The sequence below is a fragment of the Erythranthe guttata genome, chromosome 14, assembly GCF_056151865.1.
Source record: "Erythranthe guttata isolate IM_541 chromosome 14, IM_541, whole genome shotgun sequence".
NCBI lineage: Eukaryota > Viridiplantae > Streptophyta > Magnoliopsida > Lamiales > Phrymaceae > Erythranthe > Erythranthe guttata.
In genome coordinates, this window is record NC_142546.1 from 3,886,248 (window position 1) to 3,907,545 (window position 21,298).

General features: G+C 32.6%; 1 protein-coding gene across 18 annotated transcripts; it reads left to right on the forward strand.

The window, feature by feature from the left end:
• The first annotated feature begins 4,841 nt into the window (after positions 1-4,841).
• On the forward strand, positions 4,842-13,205 carry LOC148764956 (uncharacterized). 18 transcript variants are annotated; one of them, XM_088814707.1, is made up of 20 exons: positions 4,842-5,162; positions 5,727-5,781; positions 5,926-5,974; positions 6,145-6,201; positions 6,582-6,686; positions 6,808-7,052; positions 7,519-7,697; positions 8,585-8,614; positions 8,686-8,744; positions 9,376-9,524; positions 9,607-9,686; positions 10,267-10,638; positions 10,748-10,969; positions 11,072-11,149; positions 11,547-11,616; positions 11,699-11,970; positions 12,049-12,186; positions 12,259-12,480; positions 12,546-12,634; positions 12,913-13,205. In XM_088814707.1, the coding sequence occupies exons 12-19, from the start codon at positions 10,312-10,314 to the stop codon at positions 12,597-12,599; spliced, it is 1,383 nt and encodes a 460-aa protein (XP_088670833.1). In that variant the 5' UTR covers positions 4,842-5,162; positions 5,727-5,781; positions 5,926-5,974; positions 6,145-6,201; positions 6,582-6,686; positions 6,808-7,052; positions 7,519-7,697; positions 8,585-8,614; positions 8,686-8,744; positions 9,376-9,524; positions 9,607-9,686; positions 10,267-10,311; the 3' UTR covers positions 12,600-12,634; positions 12,913-13,205. The 18 variants fall into 18 exon arrangements, with proteins under 18 accessions (XP_088670833.1, XP_088670839.1, XP_088670830.1 ...); XM_088814713.1 differs by having other exon boundaries at positions 6,808-6,939; XM_088814715.1 differs by having other exon boundaries at positions 4,924-5,162; positions 6,486-6,686.
• Positions 13,206-21,298: the final 8,093 nt, after the last annotated feature.

The following is a 21,298-nucleotide window of genomic DNA, read 5'->3' on the forward strand; positions in this document are numbered from 1 at the left end:
TAATCCATATGCTAAAAAGGCTGAAGAAAAGAGGATAGAAAAATGATAAAAAAATTACCTAATATTAAGATCGATAAATAAAATACGAGATGGACACAAACAACGGCTTTACAAGGAGGAGGAGTAGAGGAGGAGGAAGAAGTGGAAGATGCAGAGGAAGATGAATGAGGAGGAGGAGTAAATTTGCTTTGCTAAAGTAGAGTTTATATGAAAGACTTGCGCAAGACCGAAGTAGTGATTGGGAAATAAGATGCATAATATAATAATATTTAATAGTTCATAAATAGTAATAATTTCCGGAAAAAATCGAATTATTCGGACATTTCGGATTGGAATTCAGAAATTCTAAATATTTTATATGCAATTATGATTTCGATCCGATGTTTTCGGAAAATTTGGAAATCGAAATTTTGGAAATCGTACCACAAAAAATCCTTCCAAAATAGGAAATATAGTGTTTTGGCACTTTGCACCATTGGAAAAACTAATAACACTTTGCAGCCTCGAAAAATAAATCATTCACAGTGCACCCTTAATTGAATATTTAAACCATAATGAAGATAATTTCATCGTTTATTGGTTTTTTATTTCTAGGGTGCAAATTAACAAATTTAATTGTTATTTTGTTTTACCTCCAACATAACTTCGGCGTACAAAATGCGCGAAAAAATTCACAACGAAAAATAAGTTTAAGGTTCCTGTGAGATATGTTTAAAGTTCATGTGATATTGGTAATTACAGCCACACCACTGAAACAATTATCTGAGCACCGATAGGCATTATATTTGTTTCCTGAGGGGCCGTTAATGCAACCATAAATGAAATTTTATAAATCTTATATAAAATGATAAGGATTTAAGAAATGTTATAAGAGTCATGTCACTCCCTAACTCTATATTGTTTTTACCACTACCTGAAACTAATAGTCTGTTTGAACCCTAATCGAATAACTTATCCAATGCATTATTCCGTTAGGGTTTCTAACAATGGTTCATGGGTGATTGTAATTACCGATTCTGAAGGAACCTTAAAATTATTTTAGCATACCTTAGAAGTATAACTGTAATTTACCCAGTTTATTACTCTTATGGATTTTAAATCTAAAACAAATTTAGATTTTTATTATTATTATTTTCTCTATCATTTTCAAATTTTCAGAATTCGCAAAGATCAAATTAGATAAAATTCATTTCCATCCTGGGTTTGAAGGGCAATGTGGGCATAATGTAAAATATGTTTTATTTTGACAAGAAAATTATGTTTGAAGGATGACATTGAACAAACTAAGAAACATAAGGAATAATTTGATTTTGACTACAAACGTTAGGGATGAAAATGAATTTTACCTAGTTGTTTGCCTATAATACAATAAATTCTCCCATGATCATGAATATTCTTGTTCACAATCAAGTTTCATGTGACATTTTTCACGGACCAGTACCAGGGTAGAAATTTGAACCGCATTTTTTCAATTCGCCGATTCAATAATAATAATAATAATAATAATAATAATAATAATAATAATAATAATAATAATAATAATAATAATAATAATAATAATAATAATAATAATAATAATAATAATAATAATAATAATAATAATAATAATAATAATAATAATAATAATAATAATAATAATAATAATAATAATAATAATAATAATAATAATAATAATAATAATAATAATAATAATAATAATAATAATAATAATAATAATAATAATAATAATAATAATAATAATAATAATAATAATAATAATAATAATAATAATAATAATAATAATAATAATAATAATAATAATAATAATAATAATAATAATAATAATAATAATAATAATAATAATAATAATAATAATAATAATAATAATAATAATAATAATAATAATAATAATAATAATAGTAATGATGATGATGATGATAATTCATAAAAATCAATAAAAAAATGTAAAAATTCACTCGTGTACATACGAAAATTTAGAAAGAAAATATTAAATACACTGAAAATTTAGAAGAAAAAAAGTTAAATATCTTGAAGAGTGAGGAAAATTTAGGAAACCATCAATATTTGAAGATACTAGGACTCTTGAACCACAATAAAATTATCGACGAATAAGAGAGCAAGGCCAAAGTTTGGGGAGAGATCTGGGAAGTAGCACAGAGAAACCCACTTAACAAACAGACACTTTGCACCTTTTTACTCGCTGTTTTACAGCAAACCAAACAGAACCAAACCGAAGAAGAAAATCAAAGTGCAAATACTACAACTCCGGTTTTTTAGGCTTAGCAACATAAACTGTTGGGCTTCATTAAATAGAATTAAATTGAGTCATTTCACACCGAAAATTCAGATTTGCACACCGAATCAACAGTTCGAGTTGCACAACAAATATTTAGATTTGATCGAAATACAAATTCAACACTCACATAATAAACTATAACAAAGTTTTCAGATATCCAAAAACCAAACAAATTCTAACAATTCATGTTGACATAAGCATGGAGATCAAAGTTACCTTTTTGTGGTTGTTGATCGAGAGCTAGGTAGAGAGGAGCAAATTAGGGCTAGCTATTGACGGCGGAGAGCAGCGGCGGACGACGGAGAGATGGGCGGATGGCGGAGAGCAACGGCGGAGAGATGGGCTGACGGTGGAGAGATGGGCGGAGGAGCGCAGCGGCGGACGGGGGACGACGGAGAGCAGCGGCAGCGGCGGACGCCGGTGGCGGAGGCGGAGGGGGGGCGCCGGCGGAGGGGAAGAGAAGAAAGAAAGAGAGAGAAACGAGAAGAAAATTGGAGAAAATGGGGAAAATGGGATTAAGGCCTGCCGTCTAATTAAATTGTTTGCGACGATTCCTAACGAATTGTCGCAACGTCAGATTTAAACGAATCTCGTAGCGACGTTTTTAAACACTTTCGTTGCACACCAAAAAAAATTAAATAGACTTGCGACGTTTCTATAGGCAACGTTGCTATAGAAAAGCGAGATTTTTTCAATAATTATTTTAGCGATTATTACACTATAGTCGCAAATACTAATTATAATTTTTTTTAACAAAATATTTTACTTGCGACGAATAAACTCTTTTCGTCGCTACGAATAAATATTATTTAATATTTCCTCTTTATTACGCTACGTTTATCCAAATTCGTCGCCAACCCAATAAAATGTTTTTTTTCACAATTGCACTAGCGATATTCGTCGCTAAGGTAAATAATAAATTGCAAAAAATATTTTTCATGCGTCGCTTATATAAAAACGTCGCTACGAGAGTGCTTTATTATTATTATTTTCGTTTGCGACGTTTTAATGAGATTAGTCGCATAGTTGCGACGATTACTATTATCGTCGCGAGATATTCCATCGAAATCTTATTTTCCGATATCTTACGACGTTTTTTAGTCAAAATCGTCGCAAACTAGCGACGATTTTGGAATCGTCGCAAAAAAAAACGTCGCAAGTGAGCTGTTTTGGCCTAGTGGTATCGCAATGTGAGATATTGGTTAGAAGACTATCGTCGTAGACGTGCTTTGACTAAAGAAGAAATTTTTTAACCATGCTAATGCTCAACTAAGGAATGTCATTGAACGAACTTATGGAGTTCTGAAAAATAGATTTCCGATTTTAGAAAAGATGGCCCCTTTTTTCATTAGATGTGCAAAGAAATATAGTGATTGCTTGTTTTGCGGTACATAATTTTATAAGAAAAGAGCGTATTAGGGATAAATTTTTTGAAGAGCTTGATCGACCCAATATGCCTTTTTGATGGTGCGAAAGAGAATGGACAAGACCATGAGAATGATGGTAAACCAACGAACCATGGTGGGAGTTCGAAGACATGTAGTATATGGATAATGGGCGCGATGAGATAGCAACTCGGATGATGCATTGAGTGACCAATTTGAATTTATTAAATATTTAACGTTGATTTTAGTGACTTTAATCTTTTAGGTCAATCTTAGCGACTTTAAAGTATTTCCACATTTTAACTATTTTTATTTGTGAATGTTATATTTATTAGTTGTTCGAATTTTACTTTTTATCTATGTTAAATATTTTAAATATTTTAAATTTTAAATTTTATTGATTATGTAGATCATGCTTAAAATTAGTGTGTATTTATATATGTTAATCAGAATCAGATAAAACAAATAAAATTAAAATTAAAATAATTACTCAACATTCAGACACAACTCTTAACCACTAAGACATGTATTTAGCTTAGCCAATGAGATAGCCACTCAATGAATGCTTAATCCTGTCAAACGGTCATCTCCCGCATGCGTTATGCAGTCCTACTTCATTTCTTAGTCAAAATTTAGATAATCTAATAAAACTTTATATATTAGTTAGAAAAGGTTTGAAAAATCAAAGTGGGATAGATATATCTTTTTTTTTATAAAATAGTCCAACAAATGTATTTTTATTTAAATTTCTTAAGGTTATAACAAATTATAAAGTACTTGTAGGTTCGATTATTTACAAATTAAACACTATTGATAATGTTTTTTTCTTTTTGTTTTTTTTAGAGTTGATTCTTAAATTTTGAATGTGTAATTGAAGAATTAAATTATTGTTTTTACATATTTAATATACTAAAATATATATATTAAGTTTTATAGATGCATAAACGAAAGAAAAACTGAATTTAATTAAAAAAAGAAAAAGAAAAAAAAGGTACGGAACAAGAGTAGAAAATTTGTAAGTACCACAATTACCAAATGAAGACTCTTTTTAATTCATGAGTCAGTCATGTCAAGAATTGCTGACTTTTTCCGCATGTGGATTTTTGATTGAAAATTGCCAGTGAAAATAGATTTATTATTTTATTTTAGTACTAATACTTGCCCAATTCATTCTGGTGGGCCAGCATATAACTTCTTTTTTCTTTTTCTTTTTCTTTTTCTTTTTCTTTTTCTTTTTTATTTGCCTTTTTCTTCCTTGTTCTCTCCGCCGCCTACAATTCATCTTGACTCCAACCCTCTGCCATTTGCTTCTTTTATGCTTATAACAATCACTGTATTATCCTTTTTTTTTTCCCTATAATTGTATGTATTTTTTTAGCTTTTTTTTTTCTGTTTAAATATGTGCTCCTAAAAATTCTCTAATTGTCGAGATCCATTCCATTCCAGGCATGTTAACAAATAACAAAGCAAATATTGTTACGGTAGGGTTGTGGCTTAATGATTTTATTCCTGTTGAATTGTGTGCAAGTCATCAGTCAGATCTCGTGTATATATATATATATATATATATATATATATATATATATATATATTATTTTTTTGGTTTTCATTTCTTTTGTAATTACTTTGTTTGCGGTGGATGCAAATCTGATTAGTTTCTGATTTTCGTAATAGCCAGTGGATGGCAGGTTGGTTAGGCGGCGATTCATCTATTGTAGGAATTTTTAAGTAATTCAATATTTGCTCTGAGTTTTTTTTTTTTTTTTTTTTTTTTTTATTAACCAAGTTAAATTGATTGTATATGAATGGATTTTAAGTTAAATTGATTGAATATATCGTTTTTCATTACAGAAGGAAGTGTCGAAAATCCAAATATTTTAAGTTGATTGAATTGTGCATATTGTAAGATATTATCATTGATTGCAGCCTATATAAACTACAATTGATGTTTTCATGCTTTTGTGAACATTGTTCTTACATTATGTGAACATTGTTTTCATGTTTGCACCATACTACCTCAATTCCATTCACACATATCGTTCCAGATGACGGACATTGTAGCGGGCCCCGGTGATCCACAAACACTTTATCCCGATGCAGGTTAATTAATATCTGACTAAAAAAAGCTCCCTTTTCTGTTGACACTCGATTTAAATTTGATTTGCCGAGTTCTTATTTTTCCCGATGTTGATTATATTGAATAACTCACTCGAAATGTGGATTCTTATTTTTTTTTTGCCTTAGACTGGTTAGAGAAGACATTTCTGCATAAATCCCGGAACCCCTTGTACAGGTTTTCTCTCTCCTCACTTTCTTCTCGTTTTCTCTCTCTCTTACTCGAACACATATACATATCGCGTATGCATATTAATCGGAAGAAAAGTTGTCGTTTTTTTTTTTTTTGCCTTTACTCCTACTTAATATGTATGGTTCTTTTATGTGTAATAACTTGTATAAGCACAGGATCTCGGATATCTACAAAAACCCTGGATGCTGGCTTGTCGTCGACAATACATACGAGTAAGAGAATATATATTTTATATACTTCATTTTTGTTTTTCATTTATTTGCAATGATGTTCACTTGTAGCTCACTAGCTTGATAACTAACTTATTGATGTTTTCTAAAGTTTAGCAATTTATTGGCTTCAATAGAGTCAACTCTGAGAAAAATTAGGATATATTGGAAGTAGGTTAACCTAAGCATATATGAAATTGTGAGTGCTTTTTTTTCTTACGATTCAATATTGATCAAATTTGAAAAGTTAAGTTTGTATGTCTGTTTTTGCTTTTATGCGTGTGTAGGATCTCCTTAGGTCATAAACTGACTCCTTGGCTTTCGCCTTACTGTCATTTACAAAGATATACTCATTCTCATATTTGTAAGCATTTTCATTTAAGATGAGATCTGAAGCAAATATGTATAAGATGAGGTCCGAAGAGCAGCCAGATGAATGAACAACGGTGGATTGAAAATGATCCAACTGGCCGTTATTGTCGAGTAAGGTATAATATAGTCAATTTTAACCAAATTTTGCCTAGTTAGTAATCCAATTATGTTTGCTTATCTTGAGGTTTCTGTTATTAGCCAAGTTAAATTGATTAAATATGAATGGGTTCGAAACAGTTTGAGGAGGTTTCGGGGAAAGGAGCATCGGAAACTTTGTACAAGGGGCTGGACGAATTGCTCGGGATAAAAGTGGCATGTAATCAAGTGAGGCTCGTTGATTTGCTTCGATCACCAGACGAATTACAAAGGGTCTACTCCGAAGTTTACCTTCTCCTTCTCAGCATCTTCCGATTCTACACTTATTGCAAAGGATCAAAACTGAACATTCAATTTTTTTATAACAGAGATGTTCACTTCCGAGAGTAACTTTCTCTCACCTCCACTAGTAGTTTCATTGATAATTAACTTATTGTAGTTCTCTAAAGTTTTAGCAATTCATTGGCTTCATTACAAGTTAACTTTGAGAAAATTAAACATCAACCAAGTCTCCCTAAATTCTACTATTGGAAGTAGGTATGCCTAAGCATGTATGAGATATGTGTGTTAGATAATCTATTGCTTTATCAAATTTGAAAAGTCAATGTTATATATGTCGGCTTAAAACCGAGTGTTCACACGTTCTTGAACCAGAAAAAGCTCAAGTGGACTCTTAATTTTGGAATAATAATCTTTGTAAGAAAATCGACCATCTCCTTAAATTGTGCATGATATATTTCTTGTAGATCATATATCGATGTTGTTAGATGGAGAAAAATTGGATGAGTGGATTGATATACTTTCATGGAACTGATCTGAAACATTTATGCTATTGGATTTGATTTAATGCAGATACAAAGTGAATACTCGAGCTATAAAGATATGGGCCCGGCCCGCCAAATACTCGAAGGCCTTGTATATTTGCATGGCCATGATCTCTCAAGTGTGATAACATCTCGGAAAAGTAAAACATGGCGATCTTGGCCTGGCATCAATTCTACGAGGCTCATGTAGAGCACACATCTTTATAGGTATCATTTGTTTAATCTCAATATCTACTTATGATTAATTATATATAGTCTATAGGTTTTGCTTATATTAGTAAATAGCAACTATATTGGTATTCCGGTTTTAAAAAAAATAGCTTGATATTGGAAGAATGAATATATTAGTTCCAATACATTTTCACAAGATAATAATTTCTAAATTATTAAGAAAAAAGAAAAAACCCGGGTTGAATCGGTCGAACCTTGACCACTTATTCCTGTCCGTGTTGGTGTCCGGTCGGTCCGGTTATTAAAAACATTGCTAATAGACAGACAGTGTTTTGAAAACCTGACCGGAGGTAGAACCGGGAACTAACTTGGTCGGTCATGGTTCAACAAGAGGTGTGAGGGTTCTTTTGTTTATTTAAATTTATTTTAGGGCAAATTACGACCACAAAACCCCTCTCTTGTTTGGGTAAATTACAGCCACCCCACCCCCTCAACTATGTATTGTCTCCAGGGGTAAAATTAGGGAATTTTGGTACGCAGACACGATTTGGTTTGGTAAATAACCGAGTTACATAGATTTTATTGAAAATATTTAAAAGGAAATTACCCATACAAAAATAAAGTATAAATTTAAGAATTTATCTAAAATTGTAAATATTGCAATAAAATAAAAATAAAAAATGTGGGTTATGTACTAGCTAGCATGCCTTGATAATAAAAGTGAAGTGGGTTTGGTAAAAAAACCCTAGTATACCATCTGGCCGCTCATTTCAATCTCCAGATTTTTTCACTCACCATCAGTAAAACGTTAACCCTAGTGAAAACAACAGAGAAATAGTGAAAATTTGTGTTGTGTTCATGCCAATTTACACGCCCATTCCCAAAGTATAGGAATCTGAAATGTTGGATTCATTCTCTCCCAGATCTCCCTGAATCAAGAGCTTTACTGGAAGGTAGGTAAATCAAGGCAAACTGTAATTTTTCTTCAATACCTTTGATCTAACTGAAGCTTGTTACTTTTTAGGAGCATACAAATCGATTGGGGATTTATACTTGGGAAAGGGTTCTGTTGCAACTTTTAAGGTAAATCTCAGCTTAACCTTCAAACCCAACTTCTTCTCTTGTCTATTTTAGAGTTTTGGGCTGAATGAAATAATTTTTTTAGATAAATCTGTAGATTACTCTCTTACCTGTTGAATCATGAATATTTTAGTTTCTAGATAAGACTTAAGGGCATAATTAAGGCTTATATGATAACATAATTACTTTAATAGATCGTTTTGATGTTTTTTTTTTTTTTTTAATTTTTTTAACTTGTTTGAATTTGAAACGCTGCCTTTCTTATTATGCAATTGACAAGTAATTTCAAATGATCAGAGAAGAGTATATTTCGGGCGTTAGTAGACCTTACCTGACCTGAAATTTCGGATAAGTTTGATCAATGGATATGGAAATATAATCAAAAAATATTCTAGGACAACTAATTGTATCAAACTATTTGCTTATCAAAAAAAAAAAATAAAAAATAAAATTGTATCATCAAACTATTTGAATAATGATAAATTTCTATATAAATAGTAGATTTTTAAGGGCCATGACAATTGACGCCCCTATTGATAAATAACGATTAAGAAACTTCCATTCACAGTTATTGACAAGTTTCTAATTTTTTTCTTCAATACCTTCGATCTAACTGACGCTTATAATTTTTCAGTTATTTTTAGGTGCAAACAAATCGATTGGAAAGTTGGGAAGGGTTTTGTTGCAACTTAAGGTTCCCAAAGGATCGAAGTCCCCTTTCCTAATCTGAAATGTCGGATTCATTCTCTCTTAGATCTACTTGAATCAAGAGCTTACTGGAAGGTAAAATCAGGGCTGGTAATATGATTCAAACTATATTTTTTCTTCAATACCTTTGATCTAACTGAAGCTTGTCATTTTTCAGTTATTTTTTAGGATCTAACAAATCGATTGGGAAGTTGGAAAGATACAAATACTTGGGAAAGGGTTCTGTTGCAACTTAAGGTAAACCTCAGCTTACCCCTCAAAAGCCCCGACTTCTTCTGAAAATAATTGAAAGATCCAAACTTTTCGAAAGGGCCAGGCTGAATGAAATTGTTGCAACGGCTCAAAAACCCTAAATGTCCTCTTGGTTGGAAATAAATTTTTTGTTTACGATAGATAAAGCTCTAGATAAATCATGAATATTTAGTTTCTAGATAAAATATAAGGGCATATATGCCTTATAACCTTCAATGACACTATAAGGTTATATAAAACTAACTAATTGTTCTGGTTACTGCACTTGATTAAATATTTAACTCTTCTTTGTTTATTAGATGTAGAAGACTTAACTATATTGCACCTTAAATAAAGTTGTGTTATAATTCTGCATGGTTCTTTTCTCTTATTGTCTATTTTGGAATATTATTCAAGGATTCAAACTTTTGGGAAGGGCCAGGGGAACAAAATTGTTGCAATGGCTTAAAAACCTTATCAATTGTCTTATTGAGAAATATTTTCTTTTTTGTTTATGATAGATGAATCAGTAGATTAATTGCTGTGTTGGATCCATGAATATGTAGTTTTTTTTTTTTTTTTTCAGATTTATAGGGTATAATTCTCGTCCCTAATTAACTATAGCGACAAAATGAGTTGGCGTTATGAAAGGAATCGTCCGGAGCTTGGCGAGATCGTGATGATAGAGGTGAAGAGGCGGACCACTGAATTGGTATACGTGACGTTGTTGGACTATCAAAATGCACTAGGCAGCATCATGCTTTCCAAGCTGTCTACCAACCGTCCCAATCCCAATGTCGCTAGAGTGATCAACACAAGCCACAGTACAATTTATCTGACCGGGAAAAAAATTCCCAAAAACGAAATTTACGAGTGCTGGGAGAAACATAGAGACAATCGCTTAGTTCACTCAGTATTGGAAGAAGTTGCCAAGAAAATGGAAGATATTGATCTCGGGGTATGTCTTTTTTTTTTTTTTTTTTTTTTTTTTTTTTAATTTATTTTAAGTGCTTGAATGTTTTTTTTTTTCCTTTATTCCATTTCAAATGCATTTGTTTATATGGCAGGTGCTATATACTTCGATAGGTTGGCCACTACACCAAAATTATGGCCGGGCGATTTCCGCATTCAGAATGATCACCAATGATCCAAGACTAATGACTGATACTGAGAGTGATGATACTGAGAGTGATGATACTGAGAGTGATTATCCAGATGTGTATCTATTCCTTCGTACGTGTTCCAGGATATATAATATTGGTTATGATGTCATAAATGCCTTTATCGAGGTACGTAAATCCTATTTTTTCTTGATTTGAGGTTCCTAGTCCTAATATTTGCTTGACTGAGTTAAAATACTTATCTTTTGACTATGTTTTTATATCATGCAGGAAGTATTGCGTAAATCTGAAGAAAATTTTGAAGCTAGTAGGGTTGACATGGAGACTGCCTTCGGTATTCCTTATAAGGTAACCACTTAACCACTAAGCTGATAGAAATAGAAAGCACCTCTAATTATAAACGAATTTTAGTCATTTAGGTAGTGATCGGAAATAAATCCAAATTCTCACTCCAAATTCTCACATACTATCACACCCAAGAACACATTATTTCTTCATTTTCAGTCATATCCTATTCATCAAACATTTGTTGGATAATTGAGCAATTGTATCAACAAAATCTGCAACCAGTAGTCTTTACAAATATAATTGCTCAATTTGAAAAAAAAAAATGCTTCTACCTATAAAACAGCCAGTATCATTGGTCATTGAAATCCTTACTAGAATACTTAATAAGTATCTTAACCAAAGAAAAAGAGCAATGGATAAATATATTCTTATAAGAATGTTTGTTAACATAATACAGGCGCCACCAGCAAGTATTTATTGGCGGGAGAAATATGGTGGAGTCGTCGTTGATGACCAAAAAGATTGTGGTAAAAAAAATTAATTACCCATTCCTTAATTTTCTCACAACCAATGTTTTGGTTGATTATTAATTGTTCAATTGATTTATAGAGTCTTGTTCGATGGCATCTGTGTGTGCATTGGTAAGCTACCAATTGTATTTAGATCGTGGTGATTATTCTTCCGCGTCAGTGCAACACTTGATCGACCACGTCGGTCAAGTTTATCCTTTGCTTGTTGGAAACGATAACGAAGTGGGATGTCAAGACTGCAACGAGAGAGTCCCGCTGGCGTACATTGAGAGATTCGGTGTATGCCTGCGTGAGGACTATCCGTTCCAGAATAGAAGATTGATGTTTGATGAGATTCCACAGATACGCAATGTAAGAATAATAATATTTTGCTTAATATTTCTAATAAGGTATTCATATTTGCTAATGTTTATTTGTTTTACTGGAAAGTACCCCAAAATACAAATATCTGGCTGGGGACTTGTGCCTAAAGGAACATCCTTCAAAGACATCATGCGACTCCTAGCTCAAGGTCCGATTATCGGAACTATGGTAGTCTATAGGAGCTTTGACGAGCTCAAGCCAAAGGTAAAATTGAATAATATTATTTTCATATAATAAGTATACTTAATGAATAACCTATCGTATTTCATGTTTTAGGTTTATTATGAAGGTTGTGTCCCTTCAGATTTTGATGATGATGCACCTGTACCTACTATTCACTCTATACTTCTAGTCGGTGGGGGCGACGACGAAGAGATAGGCGAGCACTTTGAAGTGCACAATTCATGGGGGGATGAATGGGCTTACAAAGGAGGTGCCAAAGTTGCAGCACATCTCATCACTCCATATTATTTTGTAATTGGAGCACGATTAGTTCAGGTAATGGTATATAATTTATTTGCTTTAGTAGTCTTGTTTTGATCAATTTTTGTTTTGTCTTGCAGCCGGAGCACCAAACTCTTGAGATGAGAGCTGGCGTACCTGTTGTGGTAGGTTGAGGAGGCGGGTGCAAAAGAGAACACAAATGGATCAGGTAATTTGTTACTTCTATCAATGTCAATGCAGCATGCTTGTAAACCTTTACATGTATTTTATGTTGGGTAATTGGCATTTTGCACCCTCAAATTGCTTTTCATTGGCACTATGCACCGTTAAATTACAAAAATGGTAGAATGCACCCTTATATATATATATATATATATGTGGTTCTATTTTGGATTCTTTTGCACCCATTAAAGAAAATTGTCTAGCATTGATGTGAAAACTATTTAATATAGATAGCTAACAATTTCCATTATCATGTTTGTGCAGTTCTTCTACTTTGACTCAGTAAAGTCGTGACTTCCTGGCGAGCCATTAGTTCTTAGTGATTTCAGTGTTTGGCTCGAAGCTTCAATAAATCCTCTTATTCACATAGAAGCTTTGCAGAATCGAGTGGTGAAACTGATATCCTGTTTCTAATTTTATTTCATTTCTGTTTTGGAATTTGTTAAAAAAGTAAATCCATCCCTGATTTCGAATTTGGTGGTTTCGTGTATTAAAATGTGGATACTTTCGTGTGTATTAGACATAAAGGATGCTTAATGAAAAAATAGTTCCACAAACTATTATGAGAAATGCAAAATTATAGATTAGCCTATAACAATTGAAGCTAAAGAAGAAATAAGAGAATGACGTGTAAGGATGAAAATGATAGAAACGATGTTTAGAGGATTTGGTGGAGAGAAAGATAGAGAATGACAAACCTGCCCTCTTTTTCAAGTGATTTGAACTAAGAAGGGAACCAGGGTGTAAAGAACATAATGTTATTTCTTGGGGAGAAAGAAAAACTAGTAATTGATAAATGCAACAAATTTCAGTTACCTCAACAACAGTTGATGCTCCAATGTGGCACTACAGCATAATAATCACTCGGAACTGAAAATTTGCTATTTAATATTAGGGACTATGAGTAAGAACCCCCTCAAACTTTTTTTTAATAAGCATGGGTCTAATCACTTTTTCCTTATTAGTTATAGACCCACTATTTTCTTTATTCCAAATCTAGCCTTTCCCATTATTAACTACCCATTATTCACTATCTCATGCATTTTTTTAATATAATTTTCGTTGTTTACTTATTTAATTCAAAGAATAATATTAATAATTATTTATTTATTTTTATCTTTTTCCAGTTTTTTTTCTTGGAATTTTTTTCTCTTTATAAATCAACTATAAAATTCCCTAAAACAACTATAAAAATCCCGAAATCAACTATAAAATATCCGGAGTCAATTTTAATTTATTTTTGTTTTCATCATAAATCAACTATAAAATTCCAGAAAATAACTATTTTATTCAAAATCAACTATAAAATCTGCGAAATCAACTATAATATCCTTTTGTTTTCATCATAAATCAACTATAAAATTCCAGAAAACAACTATTTTATTCAAAATCAACTATAAAATCTGTGAAATCAACTATAATATCCTTTTGTTTTCTTCTAAATTAACTATAAAAATATCGTAAACAACTATAAAATATGATGTTCAACAGTAGATTTACCAAAATAAATTACCAAATTTAATTAAGAAATTATCGAAATGAATTACAAATCATCGAAATCAACTACAAAAAAACACCATAACTATCACAAACACAACTTTATTTTTACGTATTTCTTCCACAGGTCCACCTTCAACAAGAATCAAAAGAATGGGAGCAATTGTCGACAAAAGTTCACTACCTACAAATTTAAAACACCGACAAATGTCACAAATCAACTACAAAAAGTAATAAAAAAAAATAAAATTTTCTAGTAAATATTATGTAAGGGTGGCCCACTCTATGCTATTACACATTTACACTTTCTTGGCTATGATGAGATAAACCAATATGAGTAAAACGATTGTTTCGTTTGGTTGGAGGTTAAAATACAAATCACTTGAGCTATTACTTTAACCTCAACAAATAAATAAATAAATAATATTTGATCATTTTTTTTCTACCCAATCATAGCTAAGAGTGTGTGTGTGTCTCTCTCTCTCTCTCTCTCTCTCTATATATATATATATATATATATATATATATATATATATATATATATGGTTTTTTTTTTTTTTTTTTTTTATGGGTGACGACCCCCGTCATCTACAACTCGTAATCCGAATATGTCATTAATAAGCATCCGGCTGAAATTGACATAATTGCCCCTCACTTAAACATCGGTGGGTGGATCCTGGCTCTCACACAATGTGTATAAATTGGGGTAGAACTCCTCGACAAACCCAATCATTGTCGGACGAGGAGTTCTTGTAAACTGCTCTCTAATCGAGAACCCTTGGATGAAAGGACACGTGCATTGACGAATCCATGATTTTGGCTAGGGTGTTCGAAATTAAGTATAATAAAAAATAGGGTAAATTACAAACACCCCCAAGGTATGGTCAAAATACAAAAAACCCCCTCTTGTTTGGATAATTACATCTACCCCTCAACTATGATTTTTTCTTACACCTCCACCCTTATGGTGCCAAATTCAACATAATCATCTAGATTCCGTGAAATGTGCTCTAGTTTTGTACTCGTTTCAATGGGATAAAACAGGTACAAAAGTGATAATATTCCATATAATCTCGATGATTCCACTAAATTTGAGGAGTTGAGGGGTGGTTGTAATTATCCAAACAAGAGGGGTGTTTTTGTAATTTAACCATACCTCAGGGGGTTGTTTGTAATTTACCCATAAAAAATATAACGGCGGACTCAAAGTTTATGGGGGTTCAGGGGCGACACACCCAATTTGTTTTTAATACTATACACATGAAGCAATAAAAATATATAAAAATTCCAAATTTAAAAAAATCATTGGCAAAATTTCGAGAAGAAAATATTTAGAGAGAAACTTGGTTAAAATATATTTTTTATTTTTTTTATTATTATTATTATTATTATTATTATTATTATTATTATTATTATTATTATTATTATAATATTTTATATTATTATGAATTATTTAAGTAATATAGATTTGTTTCTATTTAAATACTAGATATATTTATTATTATAGACTATTTACTATTTAGTTAATAATAATAATAAGAATAATATATATATATATATATATATATATATATATATATATATATATATATATATATATATATATATATATATATATATATATATATATATATATATATATATATATTATAGGGTAAATAGCATTAAACCACCTAAACTTTTTAAGATTTTGCGGATCACCACCTGAAGAATTATTTTTTGCACAACTTCACCTATACTCAATTATTTGTACCACTTTACCCTCTTTTGCCGGTTTGCAGGTCAAAATGACCGGTTCTCAACCCATGTGCGTCGCACATGACAAATCCAAGGCTATTGACGTCTTTTCCATTTTTAAAATTGAATAAATGTTAAATAGAATAAATTAAAAATTAAAAAAAAAAAAAAAAAAAAAAAAAAAAAAAAAAAAAAAAAACAACAACAAAGGTCTTTGTCTTGTTCACCAGCAGAAGATCCACCATAGCTACTACTGCTGCAATTTTATTTCCCCTAATCATCACCATCATCAGACCAACAACAACAAAAATGCCGCCATTTATCCATCGGTAATCGGCCCTAATTTCACATAGCTCCTCCTCATAAATTCATCAAGGCCAACGGCGTTGGCGGTGGCATATCATATTCAAACACCCCACCCTACTCATCTAACTCACAACTTTCATCAACCATTTCTCTCATGTTGCAGCCGCTCACCACCAGGAACCAGCTCTGCCCTCTTACACAACCACGAAGCTCACCACCACCACCACATCTTCTTCAGATCCGCCGCCATCTTGACTGAAATTGGACCTAAAATTAGGTCAAAAATGTTCATTTAATTTCCCCCTTTCCCCGATTGAGGTTATATGTACACTAATTTCTCTCGATTTCTCTTCCGAATCGACTAGATCTTCTTCCAACGAATGGAGGATTAGATGAGATTCTCACAATTGAGGCTGCCCATGCCGCGGCGGAGGTGTGCGGTGCTCGGCCGTGAGACTGGGTGTGCGCAGGTGGGCGGTGGGTGGTGAGATTGGTGCGACGGCAGTGATATCCTTGAAATTGCAGAGGCGAGAAAGTATTTATGTCGGTGGTGGTTTGTTCGGAGTTTTCGGGCCATGGGTTCAAAATCCAGGCTGAGGCTGAGTTGCTGGGAACAAGATGATGTTTTACTTTTTCTTTTTCTTTTTTTAATTATTCTATTTAAGAAAATTCCATTTCAAAAAAAGAAAAATAAAATAAAATAAATAAATTAAAATTAACATTTATTCCATTTTAAAATGGAAAAGACGTCAATAGCCTTGGATTTGTCATGTGCAACGCACATGGGTTGAGAACCGGTCATTTTGACCTGAAAACAGGTAAAAAAGGGTAAAGTGGCACAACTAATTGAGTATAGGTGAACTCGTGCAAAAAAAAATTGTTCAGGTAGTGATCCGCAAAAACTCAAAAAGTTTAGGTGGTTTAATGCTATTTACCCTATATTATATATATAAATTAGTCGTTCGCGAGATGTCGAACAACTAATTTTGGGCTCGAGCTCGAGCTCGTCCGAAGCTCGAGCTCGAAAAACCTGAGCTCGAGTTCGAGCTTTTTTCGAGCCGGCTCGTCGAGTTAGCGAGCCGGCTCGGCTCGTTTACCACCCCTAGGTCCAATGTATAGTGAAAACGGAGTTCAATAAGGATTCGTTGATGTGGTTGAATTCTAATTGTGATATAACTGGACTCTACAGTTACTTAAAGGGTCATGGTCCCCAAAGAAACGCAATCACTTGACTCTTCTAAAATCAATCATGAGAGAAATTATTAAGCAATTGTGAATTCTTTGAAAGACGTGTCTCAATTTGGTGTAGATTCAAAATACGATTCCATAAAATAAGGTATACTTCTGTTTTTATGTTTCTATGTAATTCTAGTTGATTCAAGCACATGGTTGGTTCTTGGGAATCCGTGCGGAATGTCATATTCAATTAAAATTGTAAAATAACAATTTTAATAAAAAACAACAAACACTAAGAGATCGAGAGAAATAAATCTGAAAATATAAAGACGAAAATATAAAAATAAAATAAAATTTAAAAAATATTGAAATAAATCTGAAAATATAAAAAAAAGAATGAAATTGATATCAAAATATAGATCCCGACGAGGAGAACCCAACGGTGGGTAGCCCGTGAAATTCCGACTGGCGAAAAACAAATTACACCTCTGGTAAGACCACCGTCACGAAATACGCCGATTACAAAAAAATTGCAGAAACAGATCCAGCACTCCAAACTAAATGAAATACCCACCAAAAGAAAGAGCTCGACGAGAGGAATCCAACGATAGTTGAACCATCGAATTCCGACCACCGGAGAGAGAGTTATGACTCCGGGAAGCAAAATCGCCGGTTAGAGACCTTGGGGGGGCGAGATTTGGATCTGGGAATTGAGAGAGGAAGATAAAGACCGATATGGGTTGGGAGGGTTTAAAACTGATTTAAAAGGGTATTCTGGGTACTTCAGGGTGGCCTAGGGGGTATGTCAAATTATTATCCAAATGGAGTGAATTTGCACTAGGGTGTAAACAACATGGTAGTGAATTATATATATTTTCAAAATAAGGGGTCTCTAAAATAATCTCATTTAAAGAACCCGGAATAAGCCATAGATAACGAAGCGAAAATTCAAGTTGAATTTCACTTTATGACCAAACCAACCTTAAAGTGAACTTAAAACAATAATTTACCTATTAGTTTGGTTCCTCAAAACAATTGAAACTTTAAATACCCCCAGAATCTCTAAAAAAAAAACAAAAACATCAAATTTTTCTTCTTTAAAAATAGACCATTGCCCCAAATCCAGAAGATCTTATAACTTGAAGGACTGAATTGAAATATCTGAAAAAAGTATTTGATTTAAAACATAACTGAGATTCAAAAATGCTTAATAAGGGGTTTAAAATATATTTTTTGAATTTATCACAGTTTTGAGAGAAACTTTAAAGATGGTGACTAAAATACATTTTGTGGAAGTATTAGGGGGCCATGAATCAGATTTTCATTTATTATCAAATTGACCCAAGCCCAAAATCAAGAATTACAAAAATATGGGGTCAAGTTGTAGTTTCAAATTGTAATTACCAAAGAATCCGCAATTCCTTAATAATCTCTCTAGAATCCGCAATATTCCTTAATAATCTCTCTAACGATGGACTTTAGAAGAGATGGAATGGTTTTGACTTTTGAGTCAGCGCCATCAATAAATCACAATTAAACCATAATTGTCTCTATACATGAGGCCCATAATTACAGTTTAATACTGATAAGTCCAACCGAATAATCTTTATTAAATCACAATTAATTTGTACTTTCTTTTAGATAGCCATACACATTTACGTCACATATGTGAGCTTCAGTGCCGGCCCAAGCCCAAGGCGAGCAAGACCGTCGCCTTGGGCCTCCAAAAAATCGGAAATATTAGGGCCTCTTTCGTAAATTATCTATAAATAAATAGATGTACATTTGCCTTTGAAATTTTTCTTCGGCTCAGTTGGCAAAAGAATTCTTACTGGACCGTGGACGTCGTCGCGCATTGGAACCCTGGTTATTGCAATAATAGATGTTTTAGGAAGCGCTGACTTTTCCTTTTTTTTTTTTTTCCGTTATTTTCGGTACGGTATAATTGGTACGTGGTACTCTACAGTACACCATATTGTTGACGAACTCGAATAATAGAATAATTACGATAAATACTAAATAAATGCATAAATGCAACAAATTAAGCAAATGTAATTGACAATTAAACAATCTTAGGCAATATACATTATACAACCATATTAGAATATAATTTTAGTTTAGATAACTAATGCTTACCAAGAAATCTACATAAAATACATAGAAATTAATAATGAGTAAGAACGTTTCGTAGTTTAAGTAAAAAAAACAAAAAAATATGCTACTATGCGAAAGAAACAAAAGGCTCGGAAGTTAGGGGTAAAAAAAGGGAGAAGAAAATTGTTGAAAAAAATATTCCAACAATAAGAGATCGGTTGGACTTTGGAACTAAAGAAGTATGTGAACATAAACAACTTTAGCGAGAGACAAATGGTGAATTTGCATAAATATATGAAGGGAATAAAATGACCATATATATATATATATATATATATATATATATGGAATTATTTCGAAGACCCCTCATTTTGAAATTCTATAGGCATAACTACCATAAGGATTACACACTAGTGCAAACCCCTTCAATTTCGATAATAATTTGACATACCCCCATCAGCCACTCTGAAGGACCTAAATTGCCCTTTTAAAATTAGTTTTAAACCCTAGCCACTCACAGTCGTCTCTCTCTTCTTCTTTCAAATCACAGATTCAAATCCCGCCCCCATAGATCTCCAACCGGCGAAATTGCTTCCCGAAGTCATAACTCTCTGTCCGGTGGTCGGAATTCAATGGTTTAACTAATGTTGGATTCCTCTCGCCGAGCTCTTTCTTTTGGTGCTGATTTTATTCAGATTGGAGCACTCAATCTGTTTCTGCAGTTGTTTCGCAGTCCGTGCGTATTTCGACGACGGTGAGTCTTGCCGGAGGTGTAATTTGTGTTCCGGCAGTCGAAATGTGACGAGCTACCCACCGTTGGATTCCTATCGTCAAGATCTATATTTTAATAGTAAGTTTATTCATTATTTTATTGTCAGATTTAGTTCTATAATTCTTTTCATTTGTGAGCGCAGAACCTTGGGTGGTTAGCGACGGCTAGGATTTTGGTAAGAGGCGTTTCAGGTAAGGAGTCATTGGCGTGTTGGTCTAAAATTCGTAGCATTTCGTAGCTATATGTGTGTGTGTGTGTGTGTGTGATTTATCATATCTTATATCTTTATTCTTTGTTTTTGTTTTATTTATAATAATTATTGACTGTATTATTTTTATTGAACAGTATAAAAGAAAATATATATTAATTAATTTTTAAAATACAAAATTGCGGTAGGGTAGGGTATTACCATAGTATTGAAGATTTTCAATACCGCTACCGACCGTAAAATAATGGTACGGTACCAATACCGTACGAAGAAAGAAAAAGAAAAAGAAAAAACCTCTCGAAATATCGCACTTCCGGACAAGAACAAGAAATAAAGTGCAATTAAATTATAAATAATCTTATATATATAAAAGAAAGAAACGCTGGGCAACCCTAGAAAACCTTAATGACATTTTTGTAATTATTTATTTTTAATATTGTTTGACTAATTTTCTAATTATATTTTCAATCATTATCAAAATTGACACTGAACCGTGAATAATTGTCTCCTATTTTTCATCAATATATATAGGGTTAATAGCATTTTCCCACCTAGACTTTGCCCGTTTTTGCACTTTCCCACCTCAACTAAAAAAAGTTGCACGGCGGCACCCAAACATTCATTTTTTACGCACATAACCACCTGGAGGGAATATTCCGGCGAATATTCTCATTTTTCAACGCACGCGCGGTGCACATGCGAAAATACAAGGGTTTTTTCGTCTTTTTACTTGAAAATATTATAAGGGGTGAAATTGAAAGTACCAGGGATTCAATTGAACTTAATTTGAAACTTTCACAAGTTCCACCCATCATCTTCTTCAGCCCACCGCCGTCCGCCACCCGCCGCCTCTTATTCGC